Source organism: Pelodiscus sinensis, chromosome 3 (genome assembly GCF_052426305.1).
Source record: "Pelodiscus sinensis isolate ZL-2025 chromosome 3, ASM5242630v1, whole genome shotgun sequence".
In the NCBI taxonomy this organism is placed as follows: Eukaryota; Metazoa; Chordata; order Testudines; family Trionychidae; genus Pelodiscus; species Pelodiscus sinensis.
In genome coordinates this window covers 81274002-81299931 of record NC_143054.1, presented here as the reverse complement: position 1 = coordinate 81299931, position 25930 = coordinate 81274002, and the positions used below count along the sequence as shown (strand labels likewise).

Below are 25930 nucleotides of genomic sequence, written 5' to 3'. Positions count from 1 at the left end.
AAGGCCTCGTAGTGATCATCAGGTGCTTGTGATGTCTGAACTCCCAGAACTGTGGAGCAGGAGAATCAATGTCACACTTCGAAGGGATGTGCAACTTACCCCGGCAACAGCAGGTTGTATGCAGGTTTAATGGGAAGACCAAGAGCAGAACAGCAAGGCTTGAAGCCTGGAATTTTAGACATAAAATATCCTGAACATCAAAAGACTGGGGGGGGGGGCATACCTTCCGTCACCATTTACCAAACTGCAACAATTAAAGTTAACTATAAAACTAGGAGAATAAATCAAAACTGTTTACAATATTTTACAGGAAATATGGATCTACAAAGCTAAAAGTTAACAGACACAGGAGGGTTCCATACAAGACCCACAGATCAGTAGAAATGTAACTGATGGTGTCAATCCAAGATACAAATTGAGGGCAAAAGGGGTACCATGAAAAAAAAAAATCACTGTTATAGACAGACATGTCTAATGAAGAATTTCCAATCCCAGGCATATGCAGTATGTGTATCCCTACAGTGAAGACCCATATGAATCAGCATTCAAAGAACAGATTCAGTGATGGAAATAAAAGAACATTCCATGTAGCCAAGGCTGACTTCAATAAGAGCCAGAATATAAGTGTTTAAAATGTATCTTTGAGGATTAATAAAATCCTGAGAACAGGTTCCCCCCCCCCCCCAAAAAAAAAACAAGATTGAATTCTTACAGATGAAAAATAACTAAATTTGGCACACAAAGAGACCAAAGAACTACACACAAGAGCTATAAACAAAAAAAAAATCCTAAAGCTTTAAAGTTATCAGCAAACAATGAAATTAATACCAGTGGCCATTTCTTCCCCACAAATGATACCCTATAAAAACATACATGCAAAACATATTGGTACATTTGTGCATAAAATTAGGGCCACATTCATAAAGGAATTTAGGTATGGGAACACTGAGCACTGCCATACCTAACTTTTTGGTGCCTAGAAAAATCAATGGGATTCACAAAGTCAAAGTTGCCTAGTCTCCCTTTAAAATGAATGGCAAGAGATAAAATTGAGCATGTGTTTTAATGCCTCAGAATGGAATTCACAAATGACTACATGCTAGGCAGCTCTTTGCCTAAGATAGCTAATGGGAGATACCAAGCCAAGTAAGCCCCACTTGTCTCTTGGAAATAGGCATTTAAGTCCAGGATACAGGGATACCTTCCTCTGAGATTCTCCACTGCAAACCCCCTCTTACATGGGCAGTGGGTGAAGCTGGGACTGGGAGGAGGCAACCCCTCAATGAGCATTAGTTTTAATGCCCCCCATGACTATTGATGGATTTAAAGAAGTTTGTCACAGCAATCAAAACGCCAATGCATAATTTACATACTACAGTAGCATGTAATTGAGTGATGTAATATTCCATTTTTCCAACTTTTACGAAAACTCCTAGAAACTGTTTCAGTGTAGACTGTAAACTTCTTCAGCCATTTAACTGAAGGTGTAGAAATGCTGTATCCCCCCCCCCCCCCCCCCATGCTTTTCAGGCAGTTGAATTAAGTACATAGAAGACAAAAATAAAATGAGTTCTATCAGAATAAAAACTCTAAATAAGGTTTCTCTAGCATGGTATCTGATGCCAGAAGCCTACTAATCTTCATTTGTTCTTATTGGACTAGATTACAGGTCTGTTTGGTAAATCAATTCCTATGTTCCTTGGCTTTCTTGGAAAAACCAGAATAATCAAAACTCAAAATTTGAATGTGAAAACAATTTTTAGACATCAGTAAATACTCCTGGGAGCATTCTTCACCAAAAATTAAAAAGTTCTGCACATAATATTTTAAAATTCTGACAATTGTTAAAACAACTCAGTCACACCAGTTTCAATTATTTTCATAATTTACTTCAAAATACTTGTTAGCAAGCATGTCGGAATAAATATGTAGACACCACAAAAATCCCATCCTGCCCACAGAGAGTTAAAGAAACCCCTAAGACAACACAGCTCCCTCTTCTCTCCCGCAGAGCTCAGGCAGTGGGCCAGATAACCACAATCCTTCCCCAACCAGAGCCCAGGCATGTTCCCCCACGCAATACATCAGAACCCCATCCTTTCCCATTGTCCCACCATGCCTCCCCCCAGATCAGACATCCACACCCTTGCTCCCAGAGCTCAGGGAACCATATAGAGAGAAACAGTGTGATGCTCTAACTGGGCTTGCATGGAGTTTCCTATGCACCACCCTCAGTCCCTCAGGATATTCTGGGAACTGCAGCTGCAGGAAACCTCTAGCTCCCTCTCCCTCTCCCCAACAGCGTCTTCTCCACTCGCACATAGCTCTGCCTGGTCCAGTAGCAGCTAGCAATGCTGTGCCTATTTCTGTAGGGAAAAGGAAATTCTGCTCATAGGTTAATTTCTGCAAAATTCTGCATTGAACAGTGGTGCAGCATTCCACCAGAAGTAATACTGCGCAGAATCGAGCAAGGATATAAACCCAATTTTTAAAACATTTATTTTAAGAAGACTTCTGCACACAAGTACTAAAAGATGGGGAAAGTAGTTTGCTTTTTAAAATATCACTGGTGTGGTATGAATGTACTGTTAAAGCAAACAGTTCTTTCCCAGTTTTGAATGCATTGTGGATGTTGACTGACAAAATAGTTCAGATTGTCTGGGTCCTCTTAAATGTTCATTTCTATACTTTTCAGATCATGAATTGCCACCTAAATTTTCAGGTTCTTTTAAAATCATATTCATTTAGAAACACTTCCCTAATTTTTTACATGTATTTTCAATTAAATCAACATTAATGACAGAACGTCAATAAATTTTAAGTGCACTTTTCAATGCATTTGGAGTTCAGAAATGACTTATTTTCTGGTCTTGACATGTGTACCAGCAATAAAATGTAAATACACTTCAATCAGGGAAATATACACAACAGAGTTATGGCATAAACTGTGAGCATTCTAAAGCACACATAGATGAAGACCTTATGAAGTCTGCAACTTGTATCTGTCTACACTACACATACCACTACAAAATGTTCCAGTATTTATTTTAGGAACCTCTCAATGGTAAGGAACATGTGGGAGGCTTGTACACTTCTGAGACCTCATGAGGCTAACAACTTTAAGGTATAGCCAGAGTGTCCAAAACTAGCTCAAGGCACTAGCTCTCAGTTGAAAGCCAAGCTGTTTAAGGTATGTACAACCACAAAATGTTGGGGAAATTTCAGATGCAACATAATATCCCTGGGAAAAGTGTGGGCCTTTGGGTAGAAAAGCATGAGTATCTACACTGCCTGAGTTAGAAGTCCCAGAAGTCTGACAAAAATCCACAGTGAGCATAGGTTTCACATCAGAGTAAAATATACCTTATTATAGATACTTATTCAACAAATGTGTTGCTCTCAAACTTGCCAAAAATATTCTTCTCGCTCAATTTATTATTCTGCATGTAAAATGTAATTGAAGATTGGTGTAGATCTGGAAACAGAGTGGAGGGAGTACTGTCTCTGTAACAGATGCCAAGGTTGCCCTATAATTGTTATAACGAGAACAAAAATTAAAGGCTCGTGGCATGCACTCGTCTATTATTAGGCTTTTTGGAACAGTCCAAAAGTTTTGACAGTTCTACAACCATACGGAACTAATTTCTATAAGATCTCCAGCTCAAATCAGAGCAGTTATCCAAAGATTAGTGCCTGGTAATTTATTTATCCTCTTCATTAAGCAGAAATAATGGGCTTAGGTTGCCTTGACTTTTTTCTACAGTTCATGCTCAGTTGCTACCAGATGGTTACCATCACCACAATTAGAGTAGGGAGATATACTAATTGGATTAAATGTTACTTGTACCTATTTTCTGACTAAAATGGATTACAATTTGCCTCTGTTAATTAAAGCTTTTTTTTTTTTAAACTTTGTAATCTGAATAATGGAGAGACTACTAAAATGATATTAAAGGAAATACTTCATCTTCCTCTACTACGTCTCTGGTTACAATTTGTGTCTGAGAACTGGCAAAAGCATAGAACACTGAGAAACCCAAGTGCAAGCACAGAAGCCTAAGTTTCATAATGGGGATTGGCAGACTGAACACAGATGGGTCAGAAAGACCCAATAATAATCTTGAGAGAGTCACCACAAGCAGAAAAAAAAAGTCAGATGGCTTTCCTCTTTATTAGCATAAAATAGAAAACCCAAAAGAGAAGACAGCTGCCTATGAGGAACTTAGCTAAAAAGTAAACAATCTTCAAAGGCAGGAGAAATCATTTTCTAGAATGGCTTCAAGTGTTCATTACCTCCAGGTGCTCAGCACTTTACAAGGGAAGAGCCCAGATGCTGAAAGCACACTGGACATTAGGGGGAAAATCAGAAATGGACCATCAGTAGTACATTGAATATTATGGCATCATTTGTTGCCACATACCTGACTTAGTGATAATTGAAGTATTTACTACTGTATCAGCAACTGAGGGTACGTCTACACTGCAAGTTTATTTGGGAAAAAGGTATTCCAGAAGATACCTTCCAGAATAGCTTACTTTGAAATAGCACGTCCACTTTAGGGGAGCCTGCCTTGGACTAATTTGGAGGCTTCTCTGTAGTGTGGATGCTCGATCTTGATTTAGAGCCCCAGGTGACACTGGGGAGGGATAACTTAGCTCCTCACCAGGGCCATTCTATTTCAACATAGCAGCAGTGGAGCATCCAACACATCCTCTTCCAAAAGCTTTTTCGAAAGAGGCATTATTCCTCATGGAATGGAGGTTTACCAACGTCAGAAAAAGCCTTCTTATTTTCTTTCAAAATAATGTAGTTGCTATGTGGACACTCGTATTGTTTTTCCGGAATAACAGTGCAGTGTAGATGTACCCTGAGTTACAGAAACAGAATAGACTTACTAATCACATACTACAAGTGATATAACCTTCTCCTAGACTCAGTAATACGTAAAATGTTGTATATGCTGTATGTACAGCATGCAAAAAACTGGGTAAAACAGGCTCATTTTGTGAAATATTCCATGTCATTTTATCATCATGCACAAATGCCTTAGCTTTAAGATTCAGTATTTCAATCTCAGCTTTACTCCTTAATCCACAAAATAACTAGGATCAGAAGTGTTGACCATTTCTATTTTAATTCTGTCAAAATGCAATTCTTCAGCATCTTCTTTACTATAGCAAGAAGTTGTTCTAGTTTATCTTCCGTCGCGTTTGTAGTCTCATTAGATTCTCAATAGTAAAATAAGAGGTTTTTTCTATTCCATTTCATTTTAATTTTTATAAGGGACCGGCAATGGGAGGCAAATCTTCATGTAGCACACAGATAATCAGAAGTGTTCAACAAAAAGAGACCTCAATAGGTCATCTAGTCCAGTCCCTTGCGCTCAATGCAAGATTATATAACTAGACCACTACTGGTAGGTGTTTCTCTAACACGTACTGTACTTTAAAACCTCTAATAGAGATTTCACACGCTCCCCAGACAATTTGTCCAGTATTTAACTATCCTAACAGTGCTCACTAAAATAATCAGATTGTCCAAGCTGGAAACCATAAATTCCACCAGATTACAGGTATGTTTGCAATAAGGAATTGGATGAATCACTGCTCCAGGTAAGAATATAATTTAATTCTGCTGCCTGTGCACTAAATCTTTCAAACCTCCTCCTCCGCCCCCCCAAAAAAACCCCATCCAATAGCCAAGTTGTAACAGGGATATCTATTCACTAAAAACTGATTCTAAACATTAACTCATTTCATAGACCACCAAATAGTCCACCGCACAGTAATTTTTCAAATTCACCCAGGCTGGTAGCTTCATATACTGGTGACCAAGAAACAAACTCAAGGGAATATCCCAGATCCATACTTAGGATGCAGTAATCCAATGTGATATGAGTCCAAGAACGAAGTGGGATAGATGATTGACAAAGATATGGATAAGAACAGATTGGTCTATAATTACTGGTATGTGAACCTCCACAAAGCCATCACAATGCATGTTTAAACTGAACTGCAATCAAGAGGAACCTCCCGTTACAAATGAAGGATCCAGTGGTCACTTCCTATAGTTCCCACCCCTTTTTCCACAGAGGGCGTTGGGGTGGAGGAATAAAGCTCAGAAAACTGAGAGACTGCAGGAGCCAAAAATGCTGCCTCTGTTGCAGATGTGCAGATTCCAAGTGACTTATGCATTTCTCAAGACTTTGTGACTATGCAGTCTTTTCAAAAGAGGGAAGGACACTCAAATATCAAATCCTAGATGGTTTGCTGTTTTTCAGGAATAAGACAATGAACTTTGAGGCTAGAGCCACGAACACCTCCTCACAGATATGGCAGATACAATGGATCAAGCTGCTGAGTCAGTCACATTCAAAACTGTCCTGGAGAGCCATCCTTCCCACCAACCTCTACTGCTCTGCCATGAGGGAAAAAAAAACTCCTTTGATTACTAGAAGACTCCGAGCAGAACATAAAAATGGCCATAATGGGCAAGACCAAATGTTCCATTGAGCTCCATATCTGGTCTTCCAACAGCAGCCAGTGCCAAGTGCTCCAGAGAGACTCAACAGTCCAGGACATTGTCAAGTGGTTCATCTCATCTACTCCCAGCTTCTGGCAATTAAATACTTAGGACACCACTGACCATGTCAGCTAATAGCCATTGATGGACTTATCCTTGATAAACTTATCTTTTGAATCCAGTTACATTATTGGCCTTCCCTGGCACTGAGTTCTATAGGTTGACAGCACGTTCTGTGAATTAGTGCTTCATTTTGCTTATTTCCATCCTGCTGCCTAACAGCACAAGAACAGAGAATCACCCAATTAATTTATGTGAAGCAGTAAATAAAACTTGTTTTCACATTCTCCATACCACTCATGATTTTGTAGACCTCTATTATATTCCCTTTACATTATCTCTTTTCCAAGATAAAAAGTTCAATTTTTTTAAACTGCCCTTCAGATAGAAGCAGTTTCATACTCATTTTTGTTGTCCTGCTCTATTTAAAAAAAAAGGGGGGGGGGGGACTAGAACTTTACACAGGTGTGGATATGCCATGGATTTACATAGTGTAATTATGTTTACTTCTCCATCTATTTCCTAAATGTTAACATTATTAGTTTAATTGCCACTGTACTTAGAGGCATTGTGGAGAGTTCTCTGAAAATATCTGCTCAACTATCCCTTTGGCTATGTCTATGCCGCAAAGCTTTTCCACAAGAGGAAATGCAAATGGAGTACTCATTTGCATATGTCACTCGCATTTGCATTTCTTCTTCAGATCTTTTTTGCGCAAGAGGTTTTTGCACAAAAAAGAGCTGTGTAAACAGCTCGTTTTTTGCAAAAAACCCCTTTTGCACAAGCACCGTTCTTCCTCATTTTTTCAGGAATAACGGCTCTTGTGCAGAAGAGGGCTTTTGCACAAAAAGGAGCCATCTACACAGCTCTTTTTTGTGCAAAAACTTATTGCACAAAAGAGATCCGAAGAGGAAATGTAAATACGAGCACAACATAGGCAAATGAGCACTCCATTTGCATTTCCTCTTGCAGAAAAGCCTTGCAGTATAGACGTAGCCTTTGAGTGATAACAGGCAATAGAGACCCCACCATTTTGTATATACAATTGGGACTGTTTTCCAATGTGCATTACTTTAGATTTACTAACTTAGATCTTCATCTGCCATTTCGTTGCAGTTACAAAAAGGATCTCCCTTTAACTTTTGTGGGTCGCTTTGGACTTAAGAGTCTTAAGTAATTTCATATCTTCTAACTTTGCCACCTGACTATCCCTTTTTCCAGATCACTCCAGAATATGTTGAATAGTACAGGTCTGTTGGGGCAACACCACATTTTACCTCCATTCTGAAGAGCGATTGTTTATTCCTACTTGGTTTACTATCTTTTAACCAGGCACTGATCCATGAGAAGACCTTTCCTATGACCCCATGACTGCTTACTTTACTTAAGAGACTTTGGTGGGGACCTTTTCAAAGGCTTTCTGAAAATTCAAGTACACTAGAGCCAGTGGGTCACCCCTTTCCACAAAGGATCTTAATGGATTGGTGAGGCATGATTTCCCTTTACAAAAAGACATGTTTACTCTTCCCCTGACAAAAATCATATACATCTATATCTGATCATTCTGTTCTTTACTATAGTTTCAATCATTTTGCCTGGTTCTGAGTTACATTTACCAGCCTGTAATTGCCTGGGTCACCTATGGAGAATTTTAAAATTAGTGTCACATTAGCTCTCCTCTAATCATCTAGAGCAGAAGCTAATTCTGTTCAGAACCTGTGATAAATTACATCTCACACTTATTAGTTCTACAATTTCATATTTGAGTTTTTAGAATTTGAGTGAATCTCATCTGCTCTTGGTGACTTGTTAAAAATTATCAATATTAATGTATATTGTTCCAAAATCTCCTTTACTGGTAGTCTGCAGAATCACTGACAGTTTCTCACTGTCACCCAAAAAGAATGGCTCCAGTGTGCAAGACTCTTACTTCCCTTCATTAGAGGCCAATGCAAATAATTCATTTATCTTCTCTGCAATGGCCTTATCTTCCTGGAGTGCTTCCTTAGCACCTCAATCATCCAGTGGCCTACTGACTGTTCGGCAAGCTTCCTGTTCAGGCCTGTACATTGGGGGGGAGGGGAGAAAGAGAAGCACACCCTCCACGATCACCCATGTGGCCAATTCTAGCCAGCCAGGAGAAGGCAGGAGCAGTACATTGCACGAGCTTCCCTCCCCTATGCTCTGGCCAGTCAGGTGAAGGCTGGGGCTGATTTCTTCCCCCTTCCCCAGGAGTGAGGTAAGGGGAGGGAGCGCTGTAATGAGGAAGCAAGCAAGCTGTGCTTGGCAAGCTAGTGCTCACTGAGGAACTCAGGCAGGTTTCTTGGTGCTCCATCCAAAGCAAAGCAGCCTCAGTGGCACAGTCTTTTTTGGTGTGTGTGTGGAAACCACTCAAACACTAATTGTAATCAACAGTTAACACCATAAAATTATTCTACTGACTACAACAAACTTACTTTTTTTTACTAGGTGATTATTCATTTTAACTATCAAGCATGCATGAATGGTTAAACTTAGAAGAAAAAGGGTGATGCATGATATTGAAAAGTCAAAGAAAATACAAATCAGTACAGGTGGCACATTAAAGATATTTGGAAGGAAGATCCACAGCCCCTGCTTTCTCCCCAGCCAGCCAGAACATGGGGAAGGGAGACTCGGATAGTGTGCCCCTCCTGCCTTTCCCCAGTCAGCCAGAGCACACTTATTTGGGGGACCATGGAGTGGGGTGCATTCACACCCTTGTGGTCCACAGTTACCAAAAAAATAGCACACACCCCAGAAATTTCTGCATCCAGGCCTGCTGTTTCTGATGTTCTTAAATTCTTCACTATTAAGTTTTAGTCTTTGCTAGTTGCTCTTCAGATTCTTACACAAAGGGACATGCAAGTACTCCATATAATTCATTTTACTGTGCATTCTTATGAGAACAGTTTTGTTGCTTTCAAGAATTATCCTTTAAAATTAAGTTTTATTTACAAACAAAAGGTCTTTGTTAATGCCCTGAAAGTATGTTAATCTAAAAGCTTTAAAAATAAGCAAATTACTCCTATTCCACTGATTTTACTATAGTTTTTAATCTAATAAATTAAGGTTATTTTGTAACTGGAGGTAATATACGAAATGCATGTCAACTGCACAGTACAGAAGTCACATAAAGGTCAAAGAACATTTGTTATCACTGACATGTATAATGAGCAGTAGAAACTGAAGTAATGAATGATCATCTAGTGGAAAATTGTGTTCACTAATCACTCCAGCTAACTTGATAACTAGACTTCAGTATATAGTATCAGCTTGTTTTCTAAGCTGAAGTCCAGGAGTAAAACAAGAACAGTTCATATAGTACATTTTTTCTGTGTAAGATGGGCATAATTTAATCTTTAATAAAAAGAAAAGGTTTCAATAAATAAATACATTAAAATATACTTAAAAGACAAATAAAATGTTGTTTTGCCATAATAGCTCAACCTACTACCACCACTGAGGCTTTAAATTGACAAGGAACATAAAATAAGTTAATTATGCAGGAAACTCACATTGATGTGGGACTCTTTACTTCAGTATCAGTAACTATACCTTTTAAATTTTATTTCTGTTGAAAATATTATTACAAGTCAGGGACAAGAAGTCTGTGCAGAGCACTGGTAACTAAGAATAAGATGAATGATCTCCCTTATTTCCAGGGATATTGAAGGACACAATTTCCTAGAAAAGCATTTAAATACTAGATTTACCTGGCATTGCTAAGGTCCTTAATTCAATTTTTTAGTTTCTTCATTGAAATTATTGCTCTGGGGTGCGGTGGGGATGAAGGGTTCAATTTGCAGACTGAGGGAGAGAAAAGACTATCCTCATTCACCACAGCGGCTTGGGGCCCTGAAACCTGAGCTCAAGAAGGTAGTCCAGGATAGCTGGCATAGGGGCCTCCATGGGGGGGAAGACCTCCTTGTTAACCTGACCAAATTACAAAACGTTTCCATTTTGCCAAGTAGGAAGCTCCCCAAAAGTACTGCCTGGACCTGCTCTGCACACTGCTTCTCTGCCACTGTTAGCCATGGAGCATCCATGCCATGAGATACAGGGAGTGGAGATTCAGGTGCCATAGCCTGCCAAACTCCTGAGAGATTAGGTCTGGGTACAGAGGGAGGGCCAGAGGAAGCTCCACCGAGAGCACGAGGAGGTCTGGGAACCAATGTTGGTGAGGCCAAACCAGAGCTATTAGGATTACTGAGGCCCAGAACTCCCTTCCACAGAGTAATTCTCAGGGTATCAATAGGAAGGGGGTGAAAGTGTACAGACAGACACTAAGGCCAGGAGATCATGAGCGCATCCTCGGGCTAAGCCCGAATAGGAAGCAAAACCAGGGACACTTCCTGTTGACACGGGTAAAGAATTGGTCCAGGTGGGGAACCTCCACCTGCAGAAAATGGAGAGGGCTACATCTGCCCTGAGAGACCACTCATGTCCCTGGAAGGGCCTGCTGAGGTGGTCTGCCGGCTCGTTTTGGGCTCTGGGGAGGTAAGTGGCCACCGGGTGAATATTGTCAGAGACAGAAGACTCCCATAGAAGGAGAGACTTCTTGCATAGGGGATAAGAGCGAGCACCACCCTGTTTATATAGAACATCGCAGCCGTATTGTCGATGAGAATCAAAATGCACTTGTTCTGAAGCTGCGGAAGGAAGACCCTGCAGGCGAGGCGAATAGCTTGCAGCTCCCGGACATTGATATGCAGGGAGAGATCTTCAGGGCCTCACATACCTTGCGTCCATAGGCTCCTAAAGTGCGCACTCCAGCCCATATCAGAAGCGTCAGTTGCAAGCTGGATGGATGGAGAGGACTGAGGAATGGCATCCCCTTGAGCACCGCCTCCTCACACAGCTATTAGTCAAGGGAGCTCAGCATGTCTGCAAGCACCGTCACCACCATGTCCATATGCTGCCAAGTTGTGTTGTGGGTCCATGCCAGCCACAGCTGAAGCAGCCATAACCTCAGTCTGGCCAACCTCATCACATAGGTACATCCTGCCATGAGACCCAGAAGCCTCATGCAACAGCAGGCGGTTGTGGCAGGAAATTACTGGAGCTGTAATATGGTCTCTTTCAGCATCAAGAAGCACTCTCTGGGGAGGGAGGCCCTTACCCTTGTTGCATCCAGGAAGGCTCCCACGAAGCCTGGGGACTGGACTTGACCTCTTGAGGTCCCTTCCAATCCTAGTATTCTATGAATTCTATCATTTGTGTGGAAACCAGGGTGGATTTGGCCTCGTTCAGTATAAGGCTCAGCCCTTATAAGAGTTACATGGATAATAACCTGTGACGGGGATGAGCCCTTGACCAGCCAATAATCCAGGTACAGATAAATCTGGATGTGTGGCCACCACTGCCATACACTTTGTAAAAAAACCCTGGGGGCTGTGGAAAGGCCAAAGGGCAGGGCCATGAACTGATAATGGTCACGGCCCACCACAAGGCGGAGGAACTGCCTGAATGCAGGTGCGATAGAGATGTGAAAATAGGCATCTGAGATCAAGGGCAGTGTACCAGTCTCCTAAAGTTAGGAAGGGAATGATGGAGGCCAAAGACACCATCTTGAACTTGGATTTTACTAAGAACGCATTCAGGTCCCTCATATCCAGAATGGGCGGAAACCACACTTGGCCTTTGGGACCAAGAAATATCAGGAGTAGCAACCCTTTCACCTGGGGTACAAAGGTACCTCCTCTACTGCCCCAAGGTCGAGAAACTTTTGCACTTCCAACTTGAGAAGATGCTCATGAGAGGGGTCCCTGAAGAGGGATGGGAGCGGAAGGGGATGGAGAGCCAGTGAGGATATATATGCACTGATACAGTGGCGCCAAGGGAAAACTTTCCAACAATCTGCTCCCAGCTCCCAAGTGCTTCTGCATAACATGCCAGAATTTCCCAATTACACCCTCATTGCACAAGTGAGCTATGAAGTGAGGAAAAAGGAAAATACACTGTATCGTTTATGACAGCCCTGGGAATACCAAGAAGTGTAATAAAAATAGTTTATTTTCAACTTTCAATATCTTATTACAGTAAAACGCCGATGGTCCGGCATCTGATGGTCCGACACCATCAGGAACCCGTAAGTGCTCCGGGAAGCTGGACTATTGGAGCTGCTCTGCCCCCAGCATCCCTGATTCAGCCACTGCTAAAACTGACCAGCGGCTGAATCGGTAAAGCCAGGGCCAGAGCAGCTGGAGTGCTGCCAGGTAGATCCCATAGCGCTGCCCCTCAGGGGCTGCGGGACCAACCTGGCAGCACTCCAGCTGTCCCCCATTCAGCCACTGCTGAAACTGACCAGCAGCTGACTCCAGGAAGCCCAGGGCAGAGCAGCTCTGCCTCACGCTTCCTGGAGTCAGCCGCTGATCAGTTTCAGCAGCGGCTGACTTGGGGACACCTGGGGCAGAGAAGCTGGGGTGCTGCCGGGTTGGTCCAGTAGCACCGAGGAGCTGCGCTGCGGGACCAACCGGGCAGCACACCAGCTGCTCTATCCCAGGCATCCCCAAGAGCAGCTGGGGTGCTGCCAGGTTGGTCTCGCCACGCCAAGGGTCGGCACTACTGGACCAACCCGGCAGCACTCCAGCTGCTCTGCTGCAGGCGTCCCCGATTCAGCCACTGCTGAAACTGACCAGCAGCGGCTGAATCAGGGACCCCTGGGGCAGAGCCGGACTATCGGAAGGGGGGGCTATGAGGAGTCTGGGGTCTCATCCCCCCCATCCCAGACCCCTGATAGCCGCCCCCCTCCTTCCGATAGTCCAGCATATCTGATAATCCAGCACCCCCGGGTCCTAAAGGTGCCCGATTATCGGAAGTTTACTGTACTAGATATTCCGTCCTGTGATTCAAAATGGTAAAGAAACCCCTGAAGTTGCCAAAATTTCACATTAGGTCAAAGGCACAGGATTTGAGGGAGATGGAAAATTGCATACAGAGTAGAGTTGGAACACACGAGCACTATAAAGGGGTTAAAAAGATTACTTGTTGCCAATTAACAAGCACTTGGGGAGAACTGTGTGATTCAAGTTTTAGCAAGAAAAATAAGGATTTGTTAAGCAAGCAACTTTACAGACTAGTTGCTTTCAATTATTACCAGAAAGATCACGCTCCAGAACTTTTGAGACCACAAGTCACAGTTTGCATTACCCTCTAATCTGATTGACAAGAAACACTGCACCATTTAATCAGATTTTTTTTTTTAAGACATTACAGGTGACCGAGAAAAAAAATTATACCAAGTTAAGTGTATCTTCACAGAATTGCTCTCCTGCATTTGCTGGTTGAGTATAGCTAGGATTCCTACCCAGTTCCTATGGTAGATAAATTATTTTACCTTCACACATGTGCAGGTCTTTGTTACATACATTAAACTGAAAGGCATGATTAAAACATAATTTCAGCAAGACAGACAGCTGTATAAGTGCCCTGATCTGCCCTATTAGTCTAGCATATACAATGTAATGCCCATCCTCAGACTTTGACAAATACATAGCTTATTACAACACAATCCTCCTGCTTTGACATTTTCTATACTCTGATATTTGGCAATGATGTAAGACTGATCATATGCCATTCCTTGGCCAGCTACAGAGCACAGATTACTAGATATTTTCAACCTCATTTGAAACTAGGGTTCATGGAAGTGAAAATGCTGTGTATACAGACATTATTTAAGATGCAGTTGCAGAAATAAGCAGGATGGAAATAGGGATGCTAACAGCTACCCAGCTAACCATTTAACCAATAAGCAATTACTTGTTGGTTAATGGTCCCAATTAACTGCGACACACATCCCCACATGCTCTGCATTTCAAACTCAGACCAGCAGGTTGGCTCAGTCCCAGTCCAAGTTTTAAATGAAGAGCACACAAGGGAGCCACCTGCCACCCAGCACTGCTGCCTCCGATACAGAAGCAGTAGCATGGGGTAGCAAGAGGGTCCCCAGGAGTTAGGCCACGAGCTGGGAGCATTTTCATAACCATGTAATCACTTGAAATTGTTGCGGCTACACAATGAGTAAAATCAATGATATCTAACATCCCTATTAAGACAAAGGAACTACTCCTTGTACCTGTGGCACTAAAGCCAAGTTTTACGGGAGGGAGTCTTCCAGTCTTCAAATTCCAGAGAAATGTTCTGGTAGCATGCAAAATCAACTCTGACCAGGGAAATAAATGTACCTTTGTCTAAGGTCATTGTCCTCTTCAGTTTGGGAGTCTCTGCTATCATCTAAAGATCTCTTCAGAGTACCAAGTACGACTGGGCCCCATTTCAGAGGGGACAAGGAGAGGGAATTCTCCTCCCTATCCTGCTGGTCCCTCAAAGCATGTTTTCAAATGTCTGGATGTTGTCCAACATGATCACAGCCTCCATAGGTGTGCCATTTTTCAGATATAAAGCCATGCAACGGGATGTTATTTTAAGCAAGCTCTGTAAGCTGTAGTTATTTACAGGCATCTGGATCATTGCCTTAGGCCTGCTAGCAGCATTCTTACACATTGTTGTCTTCTGAGACAATGTGAGGTGGACTTATTAACACACAGCAGACACAAAGAAGTCAATACTATTCAAAAACAGTGCACATTGAGATCTATAACATGTGCTGAGCTATTTATACAAGTGAAGGATTTCAGAAAACTTAACCTTGGATCAAAAGATGGACAAGCTGAGCTACATAAGCAATGATTAGTACTCTTTAGACAGTAGTAAAAGGACTAATTATCTCAGTGAAACCCTTATGGCACTGTTAGTTGTCTATTCTGGTACTGAACCGATCAGTGTAACTCAACAGTGACAGATGTCACTGTTGTTGGTCTTTCCAGAACTAGTACAGCACACCCATGCAGATACATGGTACATTTCAGATTCCAACAGAGGTTAGCATGTCAAATTTCACTAAATATAGACAAGACCTAAATATGATTGGGTAATTCAACTTGTAAATCTGTCTATGATGAATGCTGGCATGGAAACCTAAAAATGTTCTTTTATCATGCAAGATGGACTGGTACCCTCACCTCCTAGGACTCAAGTCAAACAGGCACCATCAGATAATTGTTTTTTGTCACTACAGACTAGGGATATTAAATATTGGTTTACTGAATAGTCGATTAACCTCACAAATTCTTATCAGTTAGTCGATTATTCTATAGTCCCTGGAGGTGGGCCAGAAGTCAGTACACTCTGGCCCCACTTCTGAGGAGCCCTCTGTGACTCCATGCTGCTGCCTCTGTATGAGAAGCAGCAGCACAGGGTGCCAGTGCAAGCTAAACCACAAGGGGAGACAGTTAAAAAACCAGCTCACCTCATGGGCCAGCTGTCTGTCACCCTGTGCTGCTGCCTCGGATACAGAGGGAGCAACATGTGGTGGAAGTAGCCCCTGTCCGGGTATGGGCGGGAGGGGTGCTAAGCTCCCAGACCTGGCGCGAGCCAGACTGTCTCTTAATACACTTTAAATGCAGAGCCGCAGCAGGGATAGGTCCCAGACTCAATAGGAGACAAGCCTGAGCCATGCTGCTGGCCAGCCTGCTTTAAAAAAAAAAAAAAAAATACTGGCAGGGGATGGAGTGGGGAGGGGGGGAAATGCATGTGGTCTACAGCATTAACCTATAAGCTTTTGCTTATCAGTTAATCGACTACTCTATTACATCCCTACTACAGACCTGCAGAAGATATGAACTAGAGACCAAACATTAAATGCCTCCATACTTCATTACCGATTCCCCTTTTCCATTCCACATGCAGATAAGATGCAGTTTCCAAGAAAGTATACCTTAAAATCTTTTGTTTTAAATAAAACCTATCAACCTGCATTTTTAAATGGACAGGAATTTTACAAATACTAAGCTGATGGAGTGTGCTCCAAAAATCAAGGCATACTGTTAAATTTTTTAAACAACGAGATTTTTTTTTTTGCGTTTTTCTATTGACTTTATAAAGGATCTTTACAAAAAGGGAGAAAATGACTGATTATACAAGAACAACAACAAAAGTTCTGTATGCAAATCACTGCATACTTAAAGCTTGAAAGACTTTCACCAATGTCTTTCAAATATAGTAACACAGGGTATTACTTAAAAGTATAGTAGGTATGCATTCTTCAGTCAGAAGTATGAACTCTAACAGGGTCCTTTTAAGAAAAGTTCTTGAGCCCTATGAGCAGGGTACATGTAATTTGAAGCACAATGGAACAAAATTCTGCAGAAATGTTAACCTGTTCATCTTCTTCCCTCCTTAGGCCTCCGCTCCTGCTGTACTCTGTAGGCAGCCTAGCTAGTCAATCTGTACTATGGGCTCCCTTCACTCCCTAAAATTGAACTTAAGTTCTGCCTCCTGGACTGTACATCACCCAGCCACCCCTAACTTGATTGATAGAGGATTATGGTGCTACCTTACTGTTCTATGTGAGAAAAGGTGCAGAGCAGCAGCTGTTGACCCATCCAGCAGGAAAGGGAGACAAAATAAAGTGTTGGGTACCCTGTCACGTTACTGGATTTTAGAGGGAGCAGACAGATGACCGCTGAGCCCACAGTGGGGTGTTTGCCCCAAATTTGGTACTAAGTGAATCATGTGAGGTGTCAAACAAAAGCTTATGTTCTACTGATTCTATGTATGCTACTCATGTCCACGTGTAATGTTTGTATGTGGAGTTATGAATATGGACTCTGTGCTGATACTATGAATGGACTGCCTGTCATGAGGAAGGAATGTCCAATGAATGATTATGCTAATTAGCAGGGCCTGATGAATGGCAGCAAAAACCGCTCGCCATCCCCGTACTGCGCATGTACAAGAGCCGCAATGCACATGTGCGCGCTGCAAATGAATGGGGCGCGCGGCTGAAATCTACTCGCCATGGGCGAATAGATTGTATTGTTTATCGAGCCCTGCTAATTAGCATGGCTTCGGGGACCATGGCTCTCAGAGAGGCTAATACACACCTGAGGAATGCATCTGGAAACATGCAAGCCAGCCAGGGCATAATGGCGGCTGGCATGTGGAACAGAGACAGGTCACTTGACCATGTGACCCACTCCAGCTTGGGAGACACCAAGAATGAACATAAAATGCCATGAGGCTGTCTCCATCTTGTCTTCAATCTTGCTACTGATCCTAGATGCAGCCTCACTAGGGACAGAGAGCCGGGAAGGATTGCTGACCCCTCCTGACATAGGATGCACACCAGAGACTTCTAAGCTAGCAGTTTGTAACATCTCTGCTATGAGCCTGCATCAAGAACTTAGTGATTGATGCATATAATGTATTCTCCTTAACAACCTTACTCTCAATCTTTTCTTTCTTTTGTTAATAAATCTTTAGATTCTAAAGGATTGGCCCAGAGTGATCTTGTGGGTAAGATCTAAAGTATAAATTGACTAGGGATTTGTGGCTGGTTCTTTGGGACCGGGAGAATCCGTTCGGGGTAGGTGAGATTGGGTTCTATAACCTCTCACTAGTGTGTAGGCCCAGGGCTCACTGTGGCACAGGGAGAGCTGGAGTGTCTGAGGGTTTTGCTCACGAGGCTTCCTGCTGGCCGGATCGGCAGCTGAAGCACTCTGTGTGACTGGTTTGTGGCCTATTTGGGAAAGGTCTCCAGTCGAGGGCTGTAAGCTACCCTGGTTTTGAGCAATTTGCCCTGAGTGGACACCCTCAGCAGTGCCCCAGTCTATCACATACCTCCAAGAAGCAAAAGTGCTGAATACTCTTGTATCTTGAAAAAAAAAAATCTGGATTCCACATCCACACAATCAGAGCCCATGAGGTTCCAAATGAGATGATGTGGGGTGCTCATATCACTCAGAACCATTGTTCTTTGCAGACTTAGACAGGTATTGGCATTGCACAGTTCACACTCTCAAAGTTATTTTTGCAACCATAGAGGCTAGATTTTTTTTTCCATTAAGACTTGGAAAAAAGCATAATTCTGTAGGAAAGGTTAATTCCACAGCAAATCCATAGTTAAAGAATCCACAAGGACCGACCCATAGCTTCAGCTTCTAAATTCTTAGAATTACACTGACTCTACATAGGAGCAACAAGACAAATTACATATTGTACTCATTTTCATAGCCTCTAGGCATCCCAAGTTTCCTCATCCTTTTAAAGGGGTGGCTCCTTTTATTCTTTGGTTACCCTTCTCCTTTTCCATTCTATCTGCCTTTCCTGACCCCAAGTCACTGCTATGGCAGCATAACTGCCACATCAGTAGGGCCCTACCAACATCACAGTCCATTTTGGTCAATTTCAGAGTCATAGGAGTTCATTATTTCAGCTATTTAAATCTGAAAATGTACAGTATTATAATTATAAGGGTCCTGACCTAAAAAGGAGTGGGGAGGGGTGAGGAAGGGGCAACGTTGTTGCACAGGGGGTTGGAACACTGTTATCCTTACTTCTGCACTGCTTGCTGAGAACTCAGCATGGCAGTGCCTTGAGAACTGAGCAGCTGCAAATCAGAAACCCATTTCTGAAGGCAGAACTGCCACCTGCAGCAGTGCAAAAGGGTGCATGGTCTGATATTACCACCCTTATTTCTGCACTGCTGCTAGTGGGGCACTGCCTTCAGAGCTGGGCACCCAGCCAATACTCACTGCTCTCCATCCACCCAACTCTGAAGTCAGTGCAGAAGTAACAATAGCAATACTGTGACTCCCTCTGCAACTCTTTCGGGTTAGAACCCCCAACTTGCGAAATACTGGTTTCCCTTCTGAAATCTGTGTAGTATAGGAAAAGAACACATAGAATACCAGATTCAGGGGGTGGGAGGAGAGAGACCAAATTTCACAGTCTGACATGTTTTTCACAGCCATGAATTTGATAGGGCCCACTGCCTCAGTATCTGTTCAGTTGTGCTGACTTCATCTGCAGCCTGTTCTACATTTAAAAGTTAGGTCATCATAGCTATGGTCAGGGGAGAGGAAACATTCCTAGCTAACCTAGTTATGTTGACCTAATATCCAGTATACATACTGCTACACTGAAGGAAGAATGCTTCCACTGATGTAACTACCATTGTTTAGGAGAGATGGTGTTCCTACACCAATAGAAAATAATCCTTCCATCAGCATAGACTGAGTCTACTCTGCAATTAAAAACTGTGGATTGGCCCATCCCAGACCTAGGGCTCTTAAGTAGAGACCACAGCCCAAGTCCAAATATCCACACTGCAATTAAACAGCCATGCAACCAAAGCTCTGTGAGCCCCAGTCAGCTGGTACAAGCCAGCAGCAGGTGTCCAGTTGCAGTGTAGATATACCTTAATGTGTTATATTGGTATAGTCTCCACTGTGTAGTCATATCTTGATATCCAGAATTCTTCCCACTCACACCTTACTATCCTGGCCTCATCTCATCAAAGCCTAGCCTATTTCTAAAATGCACATTTTATTAAAGGCACTTTTCTAATTGGACTCCCCAGACTACTCACATCAGGCTAGATTCATTTGCATCAATTTTCTTAGCTTTAGAAAAAAAAATTCTTTTAAATGCTGAAGTCATGAAGAAAAAAGGAGAAGAGAGAGTTACTCAGCTTCTCTTTCCTTCATCCCAGAAATCAGGAAGCCAGACTACTGCCAATTCTTTTAATCAGAGATTCATGTGCCCTCGCTACAGAAAAAAGACTACTCTGAAGGGCTTACTACTCAGTGGGACTCTTACATTATCTAAAACTTATTTTAGTAGTAAGAGACAGTAACACTAGTAATTTAAGCAACAAGTATTATCACAGTTCTCTCTTTTAAATGATATCCCAAAAAAACTACAGATTCCATTACAATGGGGATAGAGGGCTGCAGGTGTTCGGCTTGTGATATCATAGCATTGGGGTGCCTCAGGAAGAACCCAAACATTTGCTGAAGCAATTAATTATTCTCTCACGAATTTTAAGTGTGCATTTCTATATAACGTTTTGGATTAGTGATAGCAGATTTAAGAAAGAATGTGATAAGGGGGTATCTCCCACATTGGCATTTTGTTAGCATTTACTAAAATTAAGTTTGTGTTCAAGATTTTAGGAGTTGGACAGTAATCCTGAATATAAAAAAATCCTACATCTCTCAGAGTCAAGTACCAGGGATAATTTTATTTTTTTTAATTCTTCCTAACTTCTGAGGCCTGGTCTAACACACCTAAAATGTTGGTTGTTGATAAAAAGATTGTGAGCAAATTTACACCTCCTGAGCACCAAAGCTATGCCAACCCAAACCCTGGTGCAGACACAGCTAGGACAAGGAAGAAGTGCATCTGTTGAGCTAGTTATTATCACTTGGGGATGTGGCATTCCTATAGCAAAAGAAAAAAAGTATCTTTCTACCTCAGGTAGCTATTCCGCTGTAGTACACATAGTGTAGACGTGGCCTGAACCAAACTTCAAAATATTTAAGTATTGCTATATGCTATTCTGGATTCATTTATCAGTTGCTTTTACCACTGCTGGATTAGCAAAACAGAGAGAGAAAAAAATTAACATTCACTTAAAGTTTTAAATTGATATTTTCCTAAGACAAAATCCTCAATCTAGATAAGGACAAGGGTCAAGTTTATGAAACCTTCACTGCCAGCAATTTTCTCTCTGCTGTCACTCAGGCCCCTTCTCCTCAAACTCATTTTCTAGAAAAGCAAGGTCAAAAAGTTATAATCTCTTCCCCTCTGAGGACAGAAGAGATTATTCCTTATTATTTCAAAGGAAGAATATGTTTGGACATAAAAATTGCCACACAACATACTCTATGGCTCCACCAAGGAAAAGGTGGATTCTTTACAACTTGCCTGCAAACATGTTCTAAAACCCTGGGGCACACAAGGCAATTTGCACGTTTACCTTATCTTGCCTGCATGACAGAAAGAAACTTGTTTTTAAACACCGTACACAGACCCAGCCGCAGAAACTGATTCACACACAGGTGGTCACTAACCATCACGCTCCTTGGGACCGCTGGAAATGCACAGTGGCGCACAGGCGGTGGGGGCGAGAAGGGGGGCGCGGCAGCGGCACAGAAGGGAGGGCAGGGAAGGGCTGCCAATGGCAGGGGGTGCTTCCCCTCGCACCTGTTTTGAACACCAGCTGCTTGTCATCCTGCGAGCCGAACTCGGACAGCATGGAGACGAAGAGGACGCCACACGAGTTCTGGATGCCGAACACCGCACCGTTGCACCACATGGCGGCTAACATCACCACCCAGCCCCAGCCGCCCTCCGGGGGCTCGGCCTCCTGCTGGGGCTGCTGCCCCTCAGGGGAACCCGCCAGCAGCTGGGCTGACTGGCCGCCTGGACAGCACGCTCCATTGTCCTGCCTCGGCTCCTCGGCCACCGCCTGCGCGTCCTGCTGCTCCCGCAGCCCCGGCCACAGCAAGGGGGCAGCGGAAGGGTCGGGAGCGTCCCCAGCTCCCTGAGGCTCCGACTCTTCGTTCAGCGTCATCCCCGCGGGCTCCCAAGCCAACGGGCTTTGGCAGTTTCTCTCCGGCTGCCTGGGGAGCTGCAGCGCTCCCGCTAGCCCAGCGAGGCGGCTGGACACATCCCGCAGCGTCGGGCGGGAAGCCCCTTATGACTCTGCCGCCCCGGCAGCACCAATCCGCTGCCCGCCGCGCGCGCACACGCCGCCCCTGCCTCGCCAGGTTGCTTTAAAGGGGGCACCTCTCGGAGGACGGGGCGTCTGACAGCAGGATGTCCCCCCCCCCACCGCGACTCCGATTGGATCGGGCTAGTGCGGAGCCACGCCCCCTGGCGGGACCCGAAGGGGGACGTGAACGCTGCGTGTCACAAAGTTTCAGCGGTGGCTCTGCTGAGTGGCGCGGGCTGGGGGGGGAGGGGGAAGGAGAAGAAATGGGGAGTCGGGAGTTAACGGCTGCCGCTCGCGCGCAGCAGGAGGGAGCCCGGAGCCCCTCCCCCTCGCCAAGAGGCGCGGGACTCACCTCAGGGCTGGAGTGAGAAACGTGCAGCGAGACTGCTCGCTCCCCCGCCCCCGCCCCGGGGAAAGGCGCCGCCCCTGGGCCGGGAAATCACATTAACCGCGCCGCGGACCTCGTGTCCCTAACCCCACAGCTCCCCTCGGGACTAAGGAAGTGCTCAGCTGCCTCTGCGACCATGCACATGCCTCGCCCTGGCCCGACCTCGCGTCCCCGGACCCCCGCCCGTCCTGCCGCTTCCCGCCTCCCTCACAGCACGGGACACGGGGCAGATGGGGCAGCCCCAGGGCTAGGACTCCTCGCGAGGCTCCCAGCTGTCAGGCACACTAAGGGGGGGAGGGGAAGCCACTGCCACAAGCTACTGTTCCTGCTGTTGTGCAGGATGCCCCCGAGGAGCGAGCAGCTAGCCCTGTCTCACACCCCTTTGGCAGCTGCTGCAATTTCCTTGGCCTACAATCGCAGCGGGCACCTTTCCCATGGCAGAGGCTGGCCCCATCAAGGCCATCAACCCCTGCTCTTATGTAAAATGTTGTGACATCTCAAGGGCAGCAGCATGGGACATTTCTTCTTAGTGGAAACGTGCCACTATTTCCTACACAGGGAATTTTCCAACATCCCACTTCCCTCAACTACCTCCCTCCCATTAAGAGAGAGGAGAGAGTAGAAGGCTGCCCCTCACAAGAAGTTGGCAGGGTAAGATTGAGTAAGGGAGTACTGGAGACCATATGAAATTGACAGGAAGGTGGTGATGGGTGGAACTGTGGAGGGTTTTCCCTGGGAGGTTGGGAGAACACAGCAGCTTCCCTCACTTAAGTCTTCTCCCCCTTCTATTTGTCCCTGGTCCCCACCACCCTCTCCTGTCACTTCTCCCCACCTTCTTTCCTATAGCTGGTCTATAATTGAAACACTACATTGGTGCCACTATTGTAGGTGCTCTCATGTCTGTGTATAGTTAATCCACCTTGCTAAGAAGCAGTAGCCAAGTCAACTGAAGAACTTTTCCCATTGCCAGTGCTGTGCACACCAGGGGTTAGGTTGGTAATACTATATTGCTCAGAAGCTTCAGAGGGGTAGCCAAGTTAGTCTGTACAGGATAAACTTAAAAATAAATAGTCTTTAAAGTGCTACCAGGCTAACAAAAACATGTAGATAGAATTATGAGCTTTCGTGGGCATAACCCACTTCTTCAGATGACCAGTCTGTTGGACATTCTGGACTTCCAACTCTCCGGTCATCTGAAGAAGTGGGCTGTGCCCATGAACGCTCATGAGTCCATCTACATGTTTTGTTAGTCTTTAAAGTGCTACCAGACTATTTGTTGTCTTTTAAGTTTATATTGCTCAAGGTAGTGGATTTTTCTCACCCTCTGAGCAGCACAGTTATGTCAATTTAAGTCTGTAGTGTAGAACTGGCCCTAATCTTTATCCTCTATTCTCTGCCTCTACCCACTTACCTCAGTCTCTCTCCTTTCTTCTGGCCCAGACTCCTCCTCTCACTAACTTCCCTTGCTAGTGGGCCCTGGAACAGCTGGCTGCAGAGATCTCTGTTAGTAGCTAAATAAAGAACTGCTAGTGGTAGCCATTTGCAGTGTACAATAAGTTTTTATCAGTCCTACAAACACCTACAAACTATTATGTGTATACTTGAGCACTATCTAATGGCACCTTAAGACTTACATATCTAAAGATTCTGAGCAGTCCTGCATTAGGCAGCCCTGTGGCTTTTCTTTCAAACTGCTGCATGCTGGCTTGGATTTAGTAGAGGAGCAGCAGCCATGGAAGCATATGCATTTGTCTGCCTGCAGTTCCTCTCTCACAGTGACCCTAGACTGGCCAATAGAAAAAAAAATGATGAAAATTCTGCATAATATTTGAGGGGGTCAGCAGTGAGACATGACTGGACTGCCAAATGCATAGTTTTATGCAAGGTGTGCAATAATTGGCCTGAAGTCCTACAAGGCGGCCTAGCAGCAAGTAGGCTGCTGGCAGGAAAGGGACCAAATACAAAGCAGGGAATATAAGCTTATGTGAGCATTAAAAGTTAGCCCCTTCAAAACTTTACAGGGCATCCAGCAATATTCCCAACTTAATCCAGACAGTCTGTATCTGTTGCTTCTATACCTTGCATGGGAAGAAGAAAAGGGACTCTGAGTTATGGGAGTTTCTGAGGGAAGGTGTGGGAATCAGGTACAAGGAAAGGGTTCTGAGCTTGATTTGGGGAAGAGGGATCAGGAGATTTCAGACTCTAAAGGCAGCAGATTCATTTGGAAGAGAGAAGGTTCTGATCAATTTTGAGTTGCACAGGAGTGAAGACAAAATTCTGTATTGGCCTTTATACTGGCTGAATATATAGGCCCAGTTCTACAAAGCATTTGAACACATGCTTAACTTTAAGCATGAGGGTAGTCAGATTACTCATGTAATTGTAGTGTTTTGCTGAACTGGGGCCATGAACTGAATTGTCTGTATTCTGTTTAGTTTGGGGCAAGGACCACAACATATTCTTCCACCTTTTGACAGTCCTCAAAATAAAAATAATTAATTTTCCAAGTTTTCTCCACATTAATATCCAATACATTTGTCTGGTTATTTTTTTGGTGTTTAATTTGTTATTCCCTTAAATATTATCATTGGTTACACTCATGTTTGCCTTTAAAGAGAAATTATACATATTTCCATACAATGTCTTTTAAAACAACTTTAAATAATTATTTTAACAGCTAATATTTTTTAAGTGCTCAGAAGCTTTAGGGGCTAGCCGAGTTAGTCTGTACAGGATAAACTTTAAAAACAGCAAATGGTCTGGTAGCACTTTATAGACTAACAAAACATGTAGGTCGTATCGTGAACATTCATGGGCACTCACGAAAGCTCATACCACCATCTACATGTTTTGTTAGTCTATAAAGTGCTAACAGGCCATTTGCTGTTTTTTAAGTTTATTTTCTAAGTGGTTAGGTACTGTTGCTCCTCTAACCAGTATCAAAAACTTGTTTTCCCTTCCTCAGTTTTTTAATGGTGAATATCAAATTTTACTTTCCAAAAGCAAGATTCGTAGTTAACTAAAGAGCTACTGAGGTTGTTCTATTCTAAAATACTGTATAATTTATACTGTCAGAAGTTAGACTATGCAGACCCTTCCTTAAAATCTAACAGTCATTCTAGACTTAGTAATTTGATCTATATGGCAACTTCCACCAGTTGCTCTTGCGTACACTGTGCTACTATCAAATAACCAAATTTCCTTCCTTCCAAGTTGAGATCTCCGCTATTTCTTTATCAGTGCCAAGTTGTTAAAAGGTGGTCCTCTCTTCGCCCTTCTGGAATTAGACTGTTCTCAGTTACCAACTTCAGCTGCAAATTTACTTTGCAGGCTGAGTTTTGACAGGTTTGATCTCAGTAATTTTTAAATTTTTTGTAAT

General features: G+C 43.5%; 1 protein-coding gene across 1 annotated transcript in view; it reads right to left on the bottom strand.

Moving 5' to 3' along the window:
• The window catches only part of SLC16A10 (solute carrier family 16 member 10), a 118691-nt gene extending 96410 nt beyond the window's left edge, over positions 1–22281 (bottom strand). The window contains exon 1 of the mRNA XM_006123210.5: positions 21653–22281. Coding sequence (XP_006123272.2) covers positions 21653–22022 — 370 coding nt within the window. The 5' untranslated portion in view covers positions 22023–22281. The remainder of the gene's footprint in view (positions 1–21652) is intronic.
• Between the last annotated feature and the right edge of the window lie 3649 nt (positions 22282–25930).